Consider the following 20,544-nt stretch of genomic DNA (forward strand, 5'->3'; position numbering starts at 1 on the left):
GTGTTATAGTCCTACTCAAAATGGTGTAGCTCTGTGAAACTGAAATCAACAAACAAAAAGAACTCATTATACATAAGATATTGGAGAAAATCAGGATTAACTCAGTAATGTAAAAGAACCAAGTTTTCCTGCAAAGTACAATAAGATCTAACACTTGATAATTAAACTTCTACCAAAAATTTACAGGCCCATCAGGCAGTTCCCTCTTATTCTACGCTCCTTTAATACTACTTTCTACCTATCTATACCTTTGCACTTCTGTATCAACTAATTCAGCTAAGGCATGACAAAGGCCGCGAAAAAAGGGACAATATGAATTGATAAAATGTCCTCTGTCCCTTCGCCATCTTGAAGGTGCTAACGTCTAAAAGAACGAGCAAATTTAACACTAATCCGCTTCTTAATTGGTGTCCTACAAGAAGGACAGTCGTTCATTCCTTGCTTTTCGTGAAGCACGTTGCATTGTTCACAAAGAACCAGATGAGCACACGGGAGGAAAACCACTGTCATTTCCTCGCTCAAACACATAACACACTCCCTCTCGCTTTTCACACTTGCAGGGGCAAAATTGTCATTTCTTCTGAGTGCCTCTATTTTTGAACCTTCAGACTGAAATCTCAAGTGAGAGATTTCACTCTCAAGCTTTAGGATATCTTCTTTACATTTTCGCATGCTTTTCTCTGCCGTTTCTATAATATTATCCTCCTCCATTTTACTCTGAACTCCGAGTTTGACCCTTTCAGCCTTTAAGGAATCAGCCTGCTGAATAAACCTTTGTTTCTCCCTCTTCTGCTGCTGCGACAGATCCTGCAATTAGAAAATATACAGCGCCTTATGTTTTTATCGTGCAAATTGAAAGTGTGCAACACATAAAGGTAAATAACTTGGATAAATTAAATCATTTTCAAAAAAAATAATACAGGTTTCTTCTGATGGGCTAGCTTATACAAGAAAGAACATCGGATTGCAAAATATGTTATCAATTGGAGGACTGCTTGAATATATGCTGGAGCCACTATTACCGGAAATTCAAAGTAATTCAAAAGACGAGCTAAACATTAGTGTATCAACAACTCCATTCATGGCCTAAAAACCCTACTAGCTTTGTACAAAAAGGTATGCTATATACGCGAGAAAATGACAAAAATGGTCAATCTTTGGTAGTAGGTTCAAAATAGTCCCTCAAGTATCAACTGAGCAGTTTTGATCCTTTAAGTTTGCCAAAAGTGAGCACTTTTGGTCTCCGTCAAATATTGACCAAACTCTAATTGTTAAATTTAACCAAAACTATGGAAAACTCAACGCCAGATATTTCCATCAAAATTCCAGAAACCACAACATAAAAAAGCTACACCATCATACACACACACCCAAAAAAAAAAAAAAAAAAAATAAAGAAAGAAAAGACCAACAATAACAAAAACTGCACCTCAAAAAGTTGCACCAGACTATTGAAATAGACCAAAAATGACATAAACTACAAATTATGTACTTCCAAATGTGAGTTCCGATTAATATTTTTCATTTTCACACATCCAATTAAATTTAACAACCAGAGTTTGGTAAATATCTGACGGAGAAGTGCTTATTTTTGGCAAACTTAAAGGACAAAAACTACTCAAGTGATACTTAAAGGACTATTTTGAACCTACTACCAAAGATAAGGGACCATTTTCGTCATTCTCTCCAGTATATACTAACACTATTTCTAAACAGTTAAGACCTCAATCAAGAAGGCAAAGAAATTTTATTCCTACAAAAACATACCTTAAACTGGTTCTGGCGTTTTTTGGCTCTCTCAAGTTCCTGCTCAAAGCGAGTTGCTTCTCGTTTCAGGTTTGAGAAATCGTCCTGCAGCTCACCCTTCTCCATCTCCAATGCTTGGCACTTCTTCAGTATCTCCTGCTCCCTCGCAAGAGCTTGGTGGAAGTTCGTAGCGGACCCCACGGCATCCATCCTCGCAGCCTCCATCTCTTTCTTTAGCACGGCATTCTCCACCTCGAGTCTACGAAGAGTAGAATTAGCCATCTCAATCTGGCCACTGGCATTTGACAACGCATGCTCCATTTCGGTAAGCCTCTTCATGTTGTTTTCCTCCAGCATTTGCTTATCCTTGTGTAACTTCTCAGCGTCTTCTTTATCTTGCCTCAGAATTTTGAGCTCCCCCTGGTCCTTGCCAAGCCTCCGAGCAGCCTGCATAACCTTCTCATTGGCCCAATCAGTCCACCCTTGGAGCTCTTTCTGCAGTGTCTGCATACGGGAGATTCGCAACAATATAGTTTCGTCTTTCTCATTTTGTGGGACATGTTTTCCCAAAGACTCATCGTATGGGATACCAGCATAATAGTCTAGAACTTTAGGAGAGGCAGGACTGCTGCCTGGGGTCTTTGAGGAAGACTTAGGTTCCGGGGCTGGTGATGCAGGGATAGCTGTGTTTACAGCAGGTAATGCAGAAACAGTATCTTGGGTTGCTCGCGCACTAGCAATTTCACTTGAAGGTGCAATGGACGGGGTGGTGCTTGAACTATGAGAACCGCCTTCAGCTAAAGGGCCATTGCTTTTAACTGAAGTAATTACCTTAGAATAAGTACCCTTCATTACGAGACCAGAAGAACAAGATTCGGAGTTCAGTAGTGTCTTGTCCAAAACCATACTGCTCCATGCGGTGAGTTTCGCTTTGAAGGAACCCTTACCCATACGACCTTTATAGCTTTTCTCAAAATGAAATGTCTTTTGCCTAAGCATATCTTTCTTGGAGTTCAGAGATGACGCCTTTCTCCCAGTACTGCCTTTGTCTTCTAAAATTGCTGCTTTCGACAGAGATATATTCTCCCGGCTAACCCCTGCGGCCTTGCTTCCTGCTACTGGAAGAACAGCTGAACTTCCATTCACTGTAATTTCCATTTCATGAAGATGTGAGTATATAGAATTAGACAATTGCGTGACTGCATCATCACAAGGAACTTCAGAGTGCGTTGCAGGTTTTGACAACTGTAGTTTATCCAGGTCCGATTGAGTCGCTTCAGAAGCCTCCTTTTGTTGGGCAAGTTTTGAAACAGATGAGCTTTCTCTTGGATTTTCCAAACTGCATAAGTCGCCTAGAAGATCTCCTTCTACGGCACATGCATGTAACAGGTTCAAATCACATATCAACAGACACCACATTGCTTCTGCAACGGTAAAATCTGGCTTAACCTCCCTCAGCACACATATCATCTCCAACATCGTGTACTCAACCAGGCTATTTAAATCCTCGAATATGAGAGATGCAGTAGAGGTATCCAATTCTTTTTCCCTACTTAATAAAGCCAAGGCACCATCAACGATAGTCGATACAACATCTTTGCTACCGTGATAAAGGCCGCTCCTCAAAACAACCCGTTCAGCAATTTCCTCGCTATATCCACATTCAACAATCCGCTTGATCGCGCTACGGAAAGTTGCAGACAAGTTGTGAAAGAGAAGTTCCATTAGCTGACAGGCTATTGTATCATCCCAATCAGCATGCTGTAAAGATTCCACTCCTTGTTTCTCATTTTCCTCTAATAAGTCGTATCTTGGAAATTCTGTAAGGGACAGAGCAGGGGTAGTATCGATAGGAACGTCTAGAGGAAACTCGGATAAGAACTTCCTCTTGTTCCTACTTCCTTTTTCCTGGGCTGAAATTACCAGTGACTTCTCATTGGCACCATCACTGTTTTTATGATCACCCATGTGCATTATCTTTTCAACGATCATTAAGGATCTTTATCTGCAATTCCCAATGCTGCAGCGGAAGGCCATTCAGAAAAAAATGTGGTAGGCACAGGGGGGACAAAAAATAAAAAGAAAACGTAGCAGCAAAAACCTAGAAACTATAGAATAGGGACCACAACAACAACAGCTAGAAACTTTATTTTCCCAGTTTTTGGCGCTAAAAACCTGACCAAGTTCGGTTGGTTTTTCGGTCCACCTGAAAGTCGGTCGATTTTTTCCGTGTTTTTTAGTAGTCACCATCAGTTTTTGAGTCCATTCTGTTAGTTGGACCATTAGGTGCTCCACTTTAGCAAACTTAAGGGAGTAAAGATGCTCGGGGTGACAAAAATAGACCTACTCTCATAGATAAGAGACAATTTCGGCTAAAAGCTACCTCAGTCCCAAACAAGTTGGGGTCAGGTATTTGAATTCCACTTCTTCATTTAAGCTCATTTCATATCGAATAGAGACAAAAAAGAAAAACAAAGGGATACATTTTCCATTGACTGAAATATAGAACTTCTTGATTATCTAAAGACAACTAAACCTCATTCCGAAATAAGTTAGAGTCGTATAGAAGCCTCTATATTCACTCAGCTTTATTTCAATACTCAACATTTGCTCTTTTAATAGAAACTAGGGGCTACATATAAAGATTCTCACAGGATGATCTGAATAAGGACCAAAAAAAAAAGGGCAAAATATATCGTCAGCCCTTAAACTTGCTAGTAAATTTCATTTCATTTACACACTCGAACTACAGTTTGTTTCAATTTAGCACTGGAACACATGATAAAAGTGTTCCTATTAGACACTTCTGGTTCAAATTTTGGAAAAGCTTCAGCGTGTGTTCTCAAACGCCCATTACGTAGATGAATTAACCGCATAAAATATGTCACCTCCTTTAATTATACATATCATCCTCAACATGCATGAGGTTTTACGACTTATTGAGGGGCTAATGCCCATAACTAAAGGAGATGACATATTTTAAGTGGTTCATTTTATCTGCATAACGTGCACTTGAGAAAAAGCCCAAAAACTTTTTCAAAAATTGAGCCAAAAGCGTCTAATAGGAACACCTTATGATGTGTTCAGGTGCTCAATTGGAATAGGTCGCAGTTCAAGTGTCTTTAACGGGTTGTTACAGAAATAAATGGAAAACAAGCATACCTCTGTGACACAGTACAGGTGAAGCTGCCAAAGAATCAAGTTTTCTGCAACAAAAAGCTCAAAAACATCAAAGGGGAAAATACCCATAACTCAAAATTTGCAACAAACAAAGAAATAATTAAACAGTATTCAACCAACAAGCAAATCAAACATAAAACCCAAGAAACCCTCAGCTCAAAATCTTGCTTAAAACCCATAAGAAGCCAATAAGTTAATAGAAACCCAAAGTAACTCAAAATCAAGAATATTTTTTTCATAAACCCATATAAGACCAAAGCTAGATACATCAAAAATTAAATATCAAAAGGGTATCCAAAAAATACATTTTTTGGGTATTTTGTGGTATTCATGAAACACTTTAACAATAATATATATAAATAAAAAATAAAAATAAAAAGATTTTTGATAAACCCCATGTAAGAGCAAAACCAGTATCAAAAATTCAATCTTTAATCAAAAGGGTATCCAAAAAATACATTCTTGGGGTATTTTGTGGTATTCTTGAAATACTTTAACAATAATACATATTCCCAAAAAAAAAAAAAAAATTGATAAACCCCATGTAAGAACAAAACTAGATACAAGAAAATTTTCAACCTATAATCAAAAGGGTGTCCAAAAAATACATTTTTTTGCTATTTTGTGGTATTCTTTAAACACTTTAACAATAATATATATATTCCAAAAAAAAAAAAAAAGATTTTTGATAAACCCCATGTAAGAACAAAGCTAGATACAGCAAAAATTCAATCTTTAATCAAAAGGGTATCCAAAAAAATTCAGTCTTGAGGCATTTTGTGGTATTCCTCAAACACTTCAACAATAATATATATTCCAAAAAAAAAAAAAAAAACAGATTTTTGATAAACCCCATGTAAGAACAACACTAGATACAGCAAAAATACAATCTTTAATCAAAAGGGTACCCAAAAAATTACATTCTTGAGGCATTTTGTGGTATTCCTCAAACACTTCAACAATAATATATATTCCAAAAAAAAAAAAAAACAGATTTTTGATAAACCCCATGTAAGAACAACACTAGATAGAGCAAAACTACAATCTTTAATCAAAAGGGTACTCAAAAAATACATTCTTGAGGCATTTTGTGGTATTCTTCAAACACTTTAACAATAATATATATTCCCAAAAAAAAAAAAAATTGTAAGAGCAAAGCTAGATACAGTAAAAATTCAATCTTTAATCAAAAAGGTATCCAAAAAATACATATTTTTAGGTATTTTGTGGGATTCTTGAAACACTTTTAAAAATAATATATTCCAAAAAAAGAAAAAAAAAATACTTTAATCAAAAGGGTTACTTACAAAGATGATATTTCAATGGAAAATTGCAAAGAGGTTAATTTTTTATTTTTGGTTCTTGGTAGGCTGTAGAGTGTACAATAGTGGTGTGTTTTTGCGGCTTGGAATCGTGTGTAACTGTGGGTTAACTTAACCCCTTGTCTTTGGTTACTTTTTGATGATATTGGTTTAACCAGGGTTAGTTAAGTCATTGTGTCTCTCTATTGATTTAGGAATTTTCTTTTTATTACTCCTCCGTCCGTTCAATTTTACTTATCACGTTTCGCTTCTCTGATTTATAAATTTTCTTTTTATTACTTTCTCCGTTAGCTTTTTACTTGTCGCATTTTGCTTCTCTGATTTATAAATTTTCTTTTTATTACTCCCTCCGTTCGCTTTTACTTGTCACTGTTCGGTTCTCGAGAGTCAAATTATATGAATTTTGACTAGAATTTTAAGATGTATTTTTTCATCATATAAATATATGAGAAGAATTGTAACTTATACTCTCTCTCGCCCAATTTCAGTATTTTACTTTCCTTTTTGATCTGTTAGGAAAGAGTGTCTATTTCTATATCTAATAATTTGATAGCAATTCAAACATCGTATATGGCAAATTTAAACACACGGGATAAAAAACATTAGTACATTACACTTAAGTTTAATTTAGGCACAAGATTCAAAAGACTCTTTTTATTTTTTAAACTATGTGATCCGTCAAACTAAGGAAGTTAAATTGGGACGGAGGGAGTATTTTTTTTATATAATATTTAAATATTTAAATTTTGATTTGAAAAACTAATTAAATTGATTATCGAAAAGCGAAACGTGATAAGTAAAAATTTAATGAAAGGAGTATCACATAAGGTACCCCGATCATTAAAAGAAGTGGTCAGATGGTCGTTATCTTCTAAAACAACTAGGTCATTGGGTCTCTCTTCATTGATTTATAAATTTTCCTTTTATTACTGCACCCGGTCATTTTTACTTGTCACGTTTAGATTTTGAGAGTCAAATTATATGGACTTTGACTAACATTTTAAGATATACTTTTTCATTATATTATTATATAAGAAGAATTGCAACTTATAATCCCTCGAGCCCAATTTAAGTGTTTTACATTCCTTTTTGGTTTGGCCAAAAGAGTTGCTTTTTTCTATTTAGTAAGTTGACAATTCAAACATCTCTACATGCCAAGTTTAAAATCACAAGATTCAAAAAAAAAAATCTTAGAACTGTGTGCCCAGTCAAACGAAGACACATAATTTAGAACGGAGAAAATAGTATTTTTTGTATAATATTTGAATAGCTAAATTTTAATTTTAAAATGTTGAATTAATATAAGTCAATTGTTTTAAAATTGATCAAATTGATTCTCAAAAAGTGAAACGTGACAAGTAAAAGTGAAGAGACGCATTATTACATAAAATATCACGATCATTAAAAGAAGTAGTAAGATGTTGGAATCTTCTAAGATATTAAAAGTGTTTTACCTTTCTTAATGAGCCTACTTGGTGCAAATCAATATTAGTATCACTGAACTGTATATGATGCTAATCTCGTGGGTTATAGGCATTGTTGACTAGTTTAAGTCACCCTTTTTTTCTACAAATTTATTTTTAAAAAATCACTACGAGAATAGTTTGGTGTCCAAAACGTCACATCAAATCATAGTATTATGAGGTTTATATTAATTATATTTGTTGGGTGTACTGGGATAAATTAGATCCTTCTTCTTTTAACTAAAAGTATCGAATTTGATTCTTGGAAATGAAGAAATCTCTGATAGAGAATGCTTACTCCTTTAACAGGCCCTATGCAACTCGCATATTGATTAGTTTGGTCAATAGATACTGAATACTAGATGGTTACACTAACCAAATGGTCTTAACATCACTATGGTTGGTTGGATGTTTCTATTATGTTGTTGACTAAATTAAAGAGAAAAAATTCAAACTTGCCCGTGAACTATGTGTAGATATCGAAATTTTAATTGAATTGATCAAATGGGTCACTTACAAAGATGATGTTTCAATGGAAAATTGCAAAGAGGTTAATTGTTATTATTATTATTATTATTATTATTATTATTTTGGGTTCTTTGTAGGCTACAGAGTGCACAATGGTGGAGTGTTTTTGCGGGTTGGAATCGTGTGTAACTGTGGGTTAACTTAACCCTTTGTAACCAGGGTTAGTTAGGTCATTGTGTCTCTCTATTGATTTATAAATTTTCCCTTTATTACGACATCCGTTCGTTTTTTACTTGTCATGTTTCGCCTCTCGAAAGTCAAATTACATGGATTTTGACTAACATTTTAAGATATTTTTTTTTATCATATTAATATATGAGAAGAATGGGAACTTATACTCCTCGGGCCCAGTTTAAGCGTTTTACAATTCTGTTTGGCCTGCCCAAAAGAGTTGTTTTTTCTATTTAGTAAGTTGACAATTTAAACATCCCTACATGCCAAGTTTAAAATCACAAGATTCAAAAGTCTTTTTTATTTCTTAAACTGTGTGCCCAGTCAAACGAAGACACATAAATTAGGACGGAAGAATAGTATTTTTGGTATAATATTTGAATAGCTAAATTTTAATTTTAAAATATTAAATTAATATAATTCAATTTTTCCAAAATTAATCAAATTAACTCTCGAAAAGCGAAACGCGACAAGTAAAAATTAACAGATGAATTATTACATAAAATATCACGACCATTAAAAGAAGTGGTAAGATGTTGCAATCTTCTAAGATATCACAATTTTTTTTTTTTAAAAAAAGGGTAAAATGGTAGGAATCATTTTATTCCAAATGGAATTCCTTAATATGATTAATCGCTATTGTAAAGTGCGTTTTACCTTTCATAATGAGCTTGGTGCAAATCAATATCAGTATCACTGAACTGTATATGATGCTAATCTCATGGGTTTTAGGCATTGTTGACTAGTTTAAGTCACCTTTTTTTTCTACAAATTTGTTTTTAAAAAACCACTACGAAGAATAGTTTGGTGTCCAAAACGTCACATCAAATCTTAATATTACGAGTTTATATTAATTGTATTTGTCGGGTGCAGTAGGATGAATGAGATTCTTCTTCTCTTAACTAGAGGTATCGAATTTGAGTTTTGGGAATGAAGAAATCTCTGATAGAGAATGCTCACTCCTTTAACAGGCCCTATGCAGCTCGCATTTTGATTAGTTTGGTCAACAGATAATGAATACTGGATGGTTATACTAACAAAAAGTCTTAACATCACTAAGCTTGGTTGGATGTTTCTATTATGCTGTTAACTAAATTAAAGAGGGGAAAATTCAAACTTGCCCGTGAACTATGCAAAATATTTTAGATTTGCTCAACGTTAATAATTGGGTCAAATCAATCCTTGTCATTACAAAATGTAGATTATACTTCAAAAAATATGTTGATTTGAAGATACTTGTGTCCAAGTTTCATACATAAAATCTTGGTAATTTGACCCCCAATTTCGAACCCCCCGACAAAATGAAACAAAGAGACCAGCAAACGTAGTTGGTTTTCCGAACCCCCTGACAGTCACAAACCAACACACTAGGAAAATATTTGGGAACAACCAGAGTTCTTTTTATGTATTAATTGGTAAAGTTATTCATTGTTTCTACATATGTATGCATAGTTCGTGTCGAAATTAAGCAATAATTAGGTTCAGTTGAAACTTCTAGATTCGTCTTTGCCTATTTTATATACGCGGGCCTAGTTAAAAAGTTTGGAGTTCTATTGAACCAGGATGTCATTGTTTACTCGAAACTTGTATATATATATATATATGAGAAAAATCACTAAATTTTCAATAAATAGTACATTATGAACCCCATAATGTTAGAAGTACAATAATGGTCCGGTAGTAACAAGAACATAAATACTGAACCCTTCAAGTTAAATTCAGAATCCGCCTTTGTCTGCATGCATGCTCGATATGCATCACTCCTCGAAAGAATGCCTCGAGGAACGATAAAGATCGTAAGGAGCCCATAGATGATCAACAGTACATGGTTTTCTTGAATCCAATCTCAACCATGGTTTACCTTTACCACTCCAATGTAATAGGCTAATTGGCCCAGGATGCAAACTCCTACATTTACCTTCAATATTATCACCACCCAATCCATGTTGGTTCCATCTATGATCAATTGGCATAATATTTCCAGCTAGGGTTAGCAAATAAGGTGGCAAAGAACCTAAGTGATATATTCTTTTTTGCTTTTGAATAACCATCCAATCCTCGACTTTCTGCGTGTAATTTCCATGCCTCCATTTATCAACGTCCATCACCATAACTCCCGTGTTGAAGTAGCACGGTTTTCGCCCTTCAAACGTACGCGAAAATTCTGGATCGTCCCAAAATAAATCGGTGAAATAAGTCGTGAAATTCGCTTGACAATATTCAGGCGCGGCTAGTACCTTGTCACCAAGATCAACTTGCCATAATTTCACGATGTCATCAACGATAACTATGTCAGAATCAAGATAAATTATGCGTTTCACATCCATCGGAATAAGATCAGCCAGATAAATTCTCGCATAATTTAATGGTTGGTCTAAGGCTTGACGAATTGATTTTGAAATTAGGCCACGGACCCTGTGGGCATCAAATTTGTAGAGCTTGAAGTTGAGGTAAGGGAAAGTGGATTTAATGCTAGAAAATACCACAGGTTCATGTCTTACACATAAAAAGTGAAACATGACATCTTCTGGGCATGTTGAGTGTTGTAGGATGGATAACACAGCAGCCATGGTACCTGCAGAGACATCTTATAATTAAGTAATTAACGTTGAATTGTTTTTATGTGGTCACACAACATGCATGGTATTCGAGTGGGCAAGAAAATCTCAAGGTCAAATATCATCGCTACACAAGAAGCTAAAAAATATAATTACGTGTTGACACATGAAAAAGAAGGATATTTTTAATTATATACACTAGCGATGGAAAAAGAATTACTCTATTGTTTGTTGTTTTGACCTATTGTAGCAGGTTAGTTACTATTTTAATCAAGTTTCCAATTAATGCTCATCTTAGAAATTTACCTATAATAATTAACTTACAACACAACAAAAATAGGAATTTGCGACGGACAACTTTTGTTGCTAAACAACAAAAATCCATGACTAATCTGAGCAACAGATATCGAAAAATCATGTTAGTTACGGACTATTTAGCTACGAATTTCAAAGTTAATTTCTATTTTCTTAGTGAAAGTGACCTAATTGTATAAATATTTTTTGCACTATTTAGTGCATAAATGTAAACTCAGAAAAGAATAATGGGGCCCACTGATGAGAGACGTTTACAAACATAATATTATAAAGTAACTAAAGATGTAATACTTAAAATTGTTCAAGTTTTTTAAATGAGGTGATCATACATTTCGACAGTACCTCTCAAGTAATTAGCATCAAGGGTCATGGACACATGAATACGGTCGGCGGCCGATGAACCGCAGTCCCTCCCGTTGCGAAAAGCGGGTGCCTCCCGAAAGATGGGAACATGCAGGAAGGTTGGTTTCAAGATGACACCAACGCGGACGCTGCTGGTGGTGGTGGTGGTAGTGGTGATAGTTGTGGTTGTAGTGGTGATCAAGGAGATTTGGTTTGCAAATAGGAAGAGAAACAGGAGGCCAAGGAGATGAAAAGAAGGGAAAAAACTCCAAAAGGCCATCCTGCAGCTTGCATTTAGAATAGTGCATTAGGAAAAAGGAAGTTGAAGCAGCCATTGGAGGCTAGGTTAAGAGAAGGTTTAGGAGAGGTTATAAATGATTGATTAATAAAAATAAAGGATAGAGTTTGGTAAGATTGTGAGGGCGAGAATTCTATTTATTATCTCTATCACAAAGTAAATTAGTAACTCACTTTCAAGGATTAACTAGAATCAATGATTACTTTTGAGGGGCTTAGATAAATGAATATTTCCACAATTATAGCACCTATCAATTTGTCTTATCTAAAAATAACTCTATTTGTAGAAAGAACTAAAAGATACATGTTGAAGTCAAATTATGAATCTTGGCATACACATTTTATGAGACAAATAAAAGTCCAAAGAGTTTGTCTTTCTATTTTAATCAATATATGTGTCTAAGAAAAAACTTATTAATTTATGTGCTACAATATTTACGCTAAATCATACTAATTTATTATAACTCATTGTCCTTCTCTAATTGTGCTATCTATCACAGAGCAATTAGTAAATCACTTTCATCGATAAACTTGAGTCAATGATTACTTTTGAGGGGCTTAGCTAAGTGAATGCAATTACTTCCCAACTTCTCTTCTTTCTTTTCCACAATTATAACCTGTCAATTTGTCTTATCTAAAATTAATTCTATCCGTAGAAAGAACTATTGTGTGAATTACTACATATTATGAGGCAAAAAAAATATTAAAAAAAATCTTGACTTTTCTATCCTTTAGAAGAGGGAGTAGGGGGCACTTTCGTCGTCCGTCTGTGGATATTAATCAACCCCTAAAAAAAAAAAAAAATTGTAAAAAAAAAAAAAAAAAAATTTTGGGCCCCATATTAATCAAGCCCTTAAAAAAAAATTGTGGGCCCCATATTAAACAACATCGAGTATTAAAAATAGGGCAAAATACATATATATACATCTTTAGAGTAAATATTTACAAAACGCGACGACAGTTTTCAGTTTACAAGATATAACAGTAGAATACTTACAAACCTATACAAAACCCAATTAGACGGCCAAAACCCAATGCGACGCACAATGAAGAAGCAAAGAATACATTCACGAGATCTTACTAAAAAGTATCAAGAAATTATCAACAAGAATGGGGTATTATCACACCGTATGACCGTAAGATAATCCATTAACTTGTATCCTTCTTTTTCTTGTCATATGTATGAAAACTCTATAATATGTGTATATATGTTGTATGTTTAGTGTATAATTTCGAATTACTTGTACAAATGTAATTTTGATTGCGGTACGAGCTTCCACCGAATTTCTACATACGGTGATTGATGGTGTTAAGAGGTTCACGGTGTCTTCGAGCTAGGACGTGTACTTGTGGAAGATTTCAAGCTTGGATGAGATACCTTGTGGGCATGCTATGGCTGCTATAGTGTATAGGCACCAACATGGAGCGGAATATACCTCTTGCCTACTACGCAATAAGAATTTCCTCGATACATATGCAATACCGGTTGTGCCTCTTCCATGTGAAAGTACATGGGATATACCGAGGCATGTAAAAGAAGAGATTGTGTTGCCACCGGATGGTAAAAGACCACCGGGAAGGCCGGCTACCAAACGAATGAAACCATTCCACGAGGGGAAATTTAAGAAATCAACGGTGACATGCGACGGATGTGGTACGAGAAGGCCCTGATAAGAAGACTTGTAGCAATATTCCAAAGGGAAATTAAATAGTCGACAATGTTATGGCGGTGATATTTTTTTAATGACGGTATAAACTCTTTTTTTTTTTTTTTTAGTAAGAGAAAAAGCGAGTACAATTTTAATAATAATAATGTTGAAAAGTTGATATGAATTTGGTTATCAACATTACGTGTTTGGTTTGGTTGGCTATAATAAAATCTTATAGTTTGTACGCAATATGTATGGTTCTTGTATGAATAACTAAAAGTCCGCCCCTCGCGAGACTTTTTTACTTAAACAACTAAAAGTACGCTCCGGCGGACTTTTATGAACACAACTAAAAGTACGCCGAGAGGGGGGACTTTCCCTTGAAGCATATATATATATTTTTTTAACTTTTCAAGGAAACTTTTAGTAATGCCTTAGCTAAAAGTGTGTCATAAAACATAACTAAAAGTATGCCCCACAGGCGTAAGTTTTCCTTAAGGTATAACAAAAGTTTGCCTTATAAGGCAAAATTTAATGGGCAAACTTTTATGCGGCCCGCATAACTTTGTGAAGGAATTATCAAAGTTATGCGGACCGTATACTTATGCTAAATCGCCCATAAGGCATAAGTATGCGGGTCCGGCATAACTTTGGTAATTCCTTCACAAGTGTATGCCGTTGGGGGCATAGCGAAATTTAACTACGCCTTGCGAATTTTTTTCAAATTTTTGTTGCGTGTGGGTTCGAACCGGAACCTATGGGTTTTTTTCAAAATCGTGGTGCGGTACTAAAGCCCAAAACGTGGTACAGTACTAAAGCCCAAATCCGTCATATTTCGTAAATTGTCGTTACGTTCCGTAAATAAGGAAAAGTATCATTATATTTTGTGATAAAGAGTCTTAAGTTGGTAGTCTATGTTATTTTCCCTTAAAAAAAAAAGTGGAACTCACCACATCCAAAATCAGAGGAAAAAAAAAAAGTGGACCCCATATTAACGAGAATCAAGCAATATTGAAAAAAAAGTGAATCCCATATTTAAAAACACAAACACCGTTAAAAAAAATGTGGGCCCCATATTAAACACGATGCGTATTCGTAGCAAACACTAATATAATAAAGATTTAGATACGAAGCACAAACTACAATGTTATATTAATCGTATTTTGAACATAGTCTATATATATATATATATATGCATAAAAATAGTGCAAACTAATAATGTCCAAAAGGGTGGGCCCCATACTAAATAACACCAAGCAATATAAAAAATGAAAATAAAAAAAAAATAAAAAAAGGAAGAAACTATATAAAGCATGGGTTTAGACTCATGCTTCATCGTCCGTTGTCCCTTAAAAAAAAAAAGGGGTGGGCCCCATACTAAATAACACCGAGCAAAGAAAAAAAAATTGGAACTCACCATCTCCAAACTCATGGAAAAAAATAAAGTGGACCCCATATTAACGAAATCAAGCAATATTAAAAAAAAAAAATTGAACCCCATATTAAAAAAAAATATAATATTAAAAAAAAGAAGTGCAGACTTTTTATTCGTAGCAAACACTAATATAATAAAGTTTTAGATACAGAGCACAAACTACAATGTTATATTAATCGTGTTTTGAACATAATATATGTATATATATTATATGCATAAAAATAGTACAAACTAATAATGTCCAAAAAAAAAAAGTGCACCCCATAAAGGGTGGACCCCATACTAAACAACATCAAGCAATATATATATAAAAAAAAAAAAAAAAAAAGTAAAAAAGTGGAACCCACCATCTCCAAACTCACGATAAAAAAAGTGGACCCCATATTAACAAAATCAAGCAATATAAAAAAAAGTGAACCCCATATTAAAAAAAAATAATGTAAAAAAAAAAAGTGCAGACTTTGTATTCGTAGTAAACACTAATATAATAAAGTTTTAGATACGGAGTACAAACTACAATGTTATATTAATCGTATTTTGAATATAGTGTGTGTGTGTGTATATATATATATATATGCATAAAAATAGTGCAAATTAATAATGTCAAAAAAAAAAAAAATGCACCCCATATTAAAAAATCAAACAATATTCATGTAATTTCTAAAGTATCTCATTGAGTCAATAATGATGGATTCATTGCCACGTGCGTATCAATTCATTAGTGGGAGCAAATGAAATTGCTTTTCTTCAAAAGGTTAGGTAGTCAAACCATACAATTTTCTTTCTTTTTTTATATTAGCCTGAGATCTAATCTAGCTATTAAAGCTCGTCATTGTATTTATTATTCCGCCATGTCATTTATTTGTTATGTTTACTAAAATAAATATACTTAAAATATTTATATTTTAAAATAAGATAGAATTTAATTACTTTTTTATTTTTATTCTTACTCCAATAAATGTGAAAGAGATTAATGTCGTAGAAAAATATATATCAAATGGAAATCAAATAATGAATAAGGTAACTTAGTCAAATCATAATTCTAATCGACGTTTTCTTAAAAAACCATGCAAAAGACAACATGACAAGTAAAATGAGCTAAAACCGAGAATATTTACCAAAAATTAAAAAATAGTATTTCTTCGTTTAAATAGAAAATCAATTTCTACTTTGTTTTGTTTTAAACATGTAAAATTAATTTAATAATTTAAATTAGAATTATCCAAATCAAAATTTGATAAAAAATAATAAGTATCTTACACTTTCAAATTAATCGAATTAAAATTAAAAGTATCGGCGATGCTTAAATATTGCTTTATTGTTTTATCTCAAAGAGACGAAAATAGTTTCTTTTTAAACAGTCTTCTCTTTAAAAAATATTAATAAATTTGTCGATTTTGTATTCGTAGCAACCATTAATATAATAAAATTTTAGATACGAAGCACAAACTACAATGTTATATTAATTGTGCTTTGAACATAATATATATATATATATATATATATATATATATATATATATATATATATATAATCACCATTCAAAGACAACTATATACACATAGATGCACTATAATCTAAAGTGTTGGGCCCGTGCGCGGCCACGCGCATAGACGCTAGTAATTATAGGTAAATCGCTTGACACATTAATTGGTACTTTGGTAAAATTGTAACTAAGGGGAAATAGCACTTTTAGTCCCGACGTTATTGCGTTATTCCTGTTTTAGTCCCTGTGATATGTAACTAAACATATCTAACTTTCAATTATGTAATGTGTCTGCTTTTAGTCCTTACACTAATAGAAACCAAGTAAAACAACAGATAATTAAATAATTACACTATTAATTTCGATGTGAATCCCAATTTTTTTATCTTCTTCCTCCTTCAAACGGGTCAACCTCTGCACTAAAATTGGATTCAATCTAATTGAACCCATAAAACAAGAAGAAAAAATGGCTTAAACCTCAAAATGCATCACCCAAATCCCGGACCCACAAGCAAAAATATAAATATATAAATGTCCGACTTCAAATGAATGGAGTCGAAGAGGCAAAAAACCCTGTTGAAGGGTCGGTGCAAGACCCACTTATTTTTGAGATTTTTAATAGAGATGAAAACAAGACACCACAACAACAACAACAACAACCAAAAAGAGAGAGAGAGAGAGAGAGAGAGAGAGAGAGAGAGAGTAATAAAGGTGTCAACTGATTATGGAATTGTCACAAAAGAGGGTAAAAGTGAGAAAAATAGATAGCAAAAGAAGAGGGAAGATGGAAGAGAAATATGAGGAATGCTAACACAACATCATTAGATTAAAGAGGAAAATCAAAGGAAAGAATGAAGCAGAAGAAAGTTTCTTTTTTCTGCAATCATTTTTGCTTGTTTTATTGGGATCTTTTTCTCTTTACTTTATCCAACATTGGTGGAGGGGTTGAACCATTTGAAGGAGGAAGAAGACAAAAGAGTTTGGGGTCCGCATTAAAATTAATGTAATTACCGAATTGCCCTCATTAATATTTAACTGTCTGTTGATTTATGTAGGTTTTGTTCGTCTAAGGACTAAAAGCACATACATTGCTTAATTAAAGATATGCTTAGTTACATATCACAAGGACTAAAATAGGAATAACGCAATAACACAGGGACTAAAAGTGTTATTTCCCCTGTTACTAATTTAGTATCACATATTAAATTCATTAGAATTAGTCAAAACAATTCTTTATGTTGTCTATGCATATAATTCTATTTCTTAGATGTATGACTCCAGTATTGACAGGTAATAAATATTTATTGAATCAAATCATTTATAAAGTAACAGAATTAATGCACCAGAACATTGCTACGCCAAAAGCAATTTTTACAATGTGGTTACAGTTCCATGGGAGACTACTCATTGCAGATAGGTTGACTAGTTGGGACATGCCAGTTGAACCATTGTGTAGTTTATTGAACCAGTTGCCTGGAACTAGAGATCATCTTTTTGCAGAATGTGCCTTCACTACGCACCCATGCGCAAGGATTAGTCTATGGCTTCATATACCAGCTTCCCCTGCTAGGTCTTGGATTGAAATGCACCAGTGGGTCATCAGTTACACCAAAGGAAGGACTTTTCAGGCTAAACTATACAAATTCATTTATGCTGAGTTCATTCACACCGTGTGGCTTGAGAGAAATGCAAGAGTCTTTGAAAAGAAGGAGTCATCTGTGGAGATGTTGGCAAGACAAGTAGCATGTTTCAGCAATATCAGGGCAAAAGGTTACTTAAAGGTGTTGCTTAGTAAATGTAAATTCTAGTATCTGTGTTAGTTTTAATTTTCTGGGTAAAGATTAGTGAAAAAGGTGTCTGTTGATGGTAAGTAGTCCGGGAGAGATAGTTCCACTTTGATGGTTAATGAAAAGTTAATTACCCAAAAAAAAAAAAAATAGGTTAGCCTCTTCTTAATCTCCTCATTGATTCAAACACCGTACCTATGAATAGGGATTGGGGAAGGAAAAGCTCAAATATTTCACACGATTTAAGTTACCATCTCCAATGGTGTAATGAATTATTTTATGTTATCAGTATAATACTAGCATTCAAGTAAAGTTTGTCACAGTTTAATATTTTCTTTATTAAATCTCCTTATATAATTTTTTGACGGGAAAATGACCTAATAATACTACTTAAAACTCTATATTACAAAACATAAGTATACTTTTCCTTATTTACAAAACATACCAACTTAATTACAAAACATAACGGATCTGGAAAAATAAAAAACCCACGCTTTCCTTCTCCCACTCTATACGATGTGTACAGATCTGGGGAAAAAAAAACAACCGACCTTCACTTCCCCTTCTCTATCACAATCTGCACAGATCTGGAAAAAAATAAGTCGCTCGCCGATGCTTTGTTTCATCCATACTTGCCGGCAAAACCCCACCAAAACTTTGTACCTGTCCTAAGTTATTCAATCTAGGTTCTCGCTCCACACTTCCATCAGATTCGGAAAAAGCAGTTCGTGAATATATATTCATGAGGACTAATAGAATTTTTTGATGATATTACTCAATCTATCTCCATCTCTCTGTGTGTGAAAACGACACACTTTATGTTAAGAGTACCAAATGATTTTTTTCAGAATAAGCCACTCCACCACCAATTTGCATCTTCCTGATCATACAGGGAATAAGACCTGTAGGAAACAAGGGATAAAGAATTCTCAAAATTGAGATTAGCGAGATTCAAACTTGTATTAAATTTTGTATTAATATTGTATGAAACTTGTATACAATGTTGTTGTTGTTGCATTAAATTTCATTCGAATTTCGAAGCGAGATTCAAAGTTGTATTAAATTTGTATGGAAGTTGTATATAATGTTGTTGTAATTGTATTAAATTTTCAAAACCTAACATGAACTTTGTACAAAATTTATATATACAATTATATACATATTTCATACTGTTTTTATACAGTTTTCATATATGAAAAATGTGAGAATTCCAAGCCTTGAGCGAGATATATATATATTTCATACAATTATCATACGCAAAACTTCTGATCGAAATTTTTAAGCTTTGAGCAAGATATACATATTCCATACAATTTTCATACACAAATTTTTTGTATATGTTTTGTAAGAAATCTATTGGTATGTTTTGTAAACTGAAAAGTATCGTCATATTTTGTAAATATACCTTATTCTTATGTATATATAGGTCATTCTCTGCAACGTTATTTCATATGTTTGTTCTCCAAGATTAAGAACATTATTCTGGCTAGTGGCCTATCAGGGATCAAATTCGTGACTTTCTCTGTTATATCCCGTATTTTGTACATTGGGATAGTTTAAGCCAATCGCGATAAGTTAAGGACAAGACTATTTTGGGATACGAGGTAGAGACTTTTAACCTCCGATTTTGTTTTAATGCCCAAGTTGCTTATCAATTTTATTGGTATGGAATATTAAGGAAGATTAAGGATTAAGAAGTTAATTATTTCATGAAAAGGGCCACAAGTGGCCGTGTGGGGTGTGGGCTCCCACCCATGGCTTGGCCAAATTTGATTGACTCAAGCCATGAGTGGGGCATGTGTCCACCTTGTAGGGGTCATACATATAGATAAGTGATGACAAAGCAAGACTTATTCATCACTTCACAAACTTGAGAAACTTGGAGAAGGCAAGAGAAACTTTCGGCCATGGCTAGCCAAGCAAGAGGCTTGTGAGAATTGATCAAAAAATAATTTTCTTCTAGCATTCCAACCAATTGGAAGGTCCCTAGTAACGTGGAGTAGTTGTTGGAGCAATCAAAACATTCATTTTTGCACTTTACAAACCCTAGCCAAGTGAAGAGTTTAAGGGGTAAAGGTAAGGTTTAATCTCCTTTTCGTGTATTATGGATGGTTTGTGCGTGTTGTAGTGTGTAGAAATGAATGAAATTTATGGAACCATGTATGTTGATGTGAGGCCGTGTAGGGGGCTGCTTTGTGTAGAAAGAATGAACTAAATTTACTTAGTATTTTTGGGTTGTTGTTGTTGTGGATTCTATGATGAAAA

At 33.8% G+C, this 20,544-nt stretch overlaps 3 protein-coding genes across 4 annotated transcripts; 1 reads left to right on the forward strand and 2 right to left on the reverse strand.

Moving 5' to 3' along the window:
• Positions 1-45: 45 nt before the first annotated feature.
• Positions 46-6,347, reverse strand: LOC132050668 (putative E3 ubiquitin-protein ligase RF298). Of its 2 annotated transcripts, none has more exons than XM_059442034.1 (4): positions 6,234-6,347; positions 4,909-4,952; positions 1,768-3,751; positions 46-807 (listed from the first exon to the last, which is right to left on the reverse strand). In XM_059442034.1, the coding sequence occupies exons 3-4, from the start codon at positions 3,736-3,738 to the stop codon at positions 358-360; spliced, it is 2,421 nt and encodes an 806-aa protein (XP_059298017.1). In that variant the 5' UTR covers positions 3,739-3,751; positions 4,909-4,952; positions 6,234-6,347; the 3' UTR covers positions 46-357. The 2 variants fall into 2 exon arrangements, with proteins under 2 accessions (XP_059298017.1, XP_059298016.1); XM_059442033.1 differs by having other exon boundaries at positions 1,768-3,766.
• A 3,656-nt stretch (positions 6,348-10,003) lies between these two features.
• Positions 10,004-11,952, reverse strand: LOC132051251 (probable galacturonosyltransferase-like 4). Its single transcript, XM_059442493.1, has 2 exons — positions 11,626-11,952; positions 10,004-10,985 (listed from the first exon to the last, which is right to left on the reverse strand). The coding sequence occupies exons 1-2, from the start codon at positions 11,903-11,905 to the stop codon at positions 10,168-10,170; spliced, it is 1,098 nt and encodes a 365-aa protein (XP_059298476.1). The 5' UTR covers positions 11,906-11,952; the 3' UTR covers positions 10,004-10,167.
• Positions 11,953-17,829: 5,877 nt separating this feature from the next.
• LOC132049067 (uncharacterized) lies at positions 17,830-18,300 on the forward strand. The gene has a single exon (XM_059439726.1). It carries the CDS (start codon positions 17,830-17,832, stop codon positions 18,298-18,300), a length of 471 nt encoding a protein of 156 aa, XP_059295709.1.
• The last annotated feature ends 2,244 nt before the right edge of the window (positions 18,301-20,544 follow it).

This window comes from Lycium ferocissimum, chromosome 3 (genome assembly GCF_029784015.1).
Source record: "Lycium ferocissimum isolate CSIRO_LF1 chromosome 3, AGI_CSIRO_Lferr_CH_V1, whole genome shotgun sequence".
In the NCBI taxonomy this organism is placed as follows: domain Eukaryota; kingdom Viridiplantae; phylum Streptophyta; class Magnoliopsida; order Solanales; family Solanaceae; genus Lycium; species Lycium ferocissimum.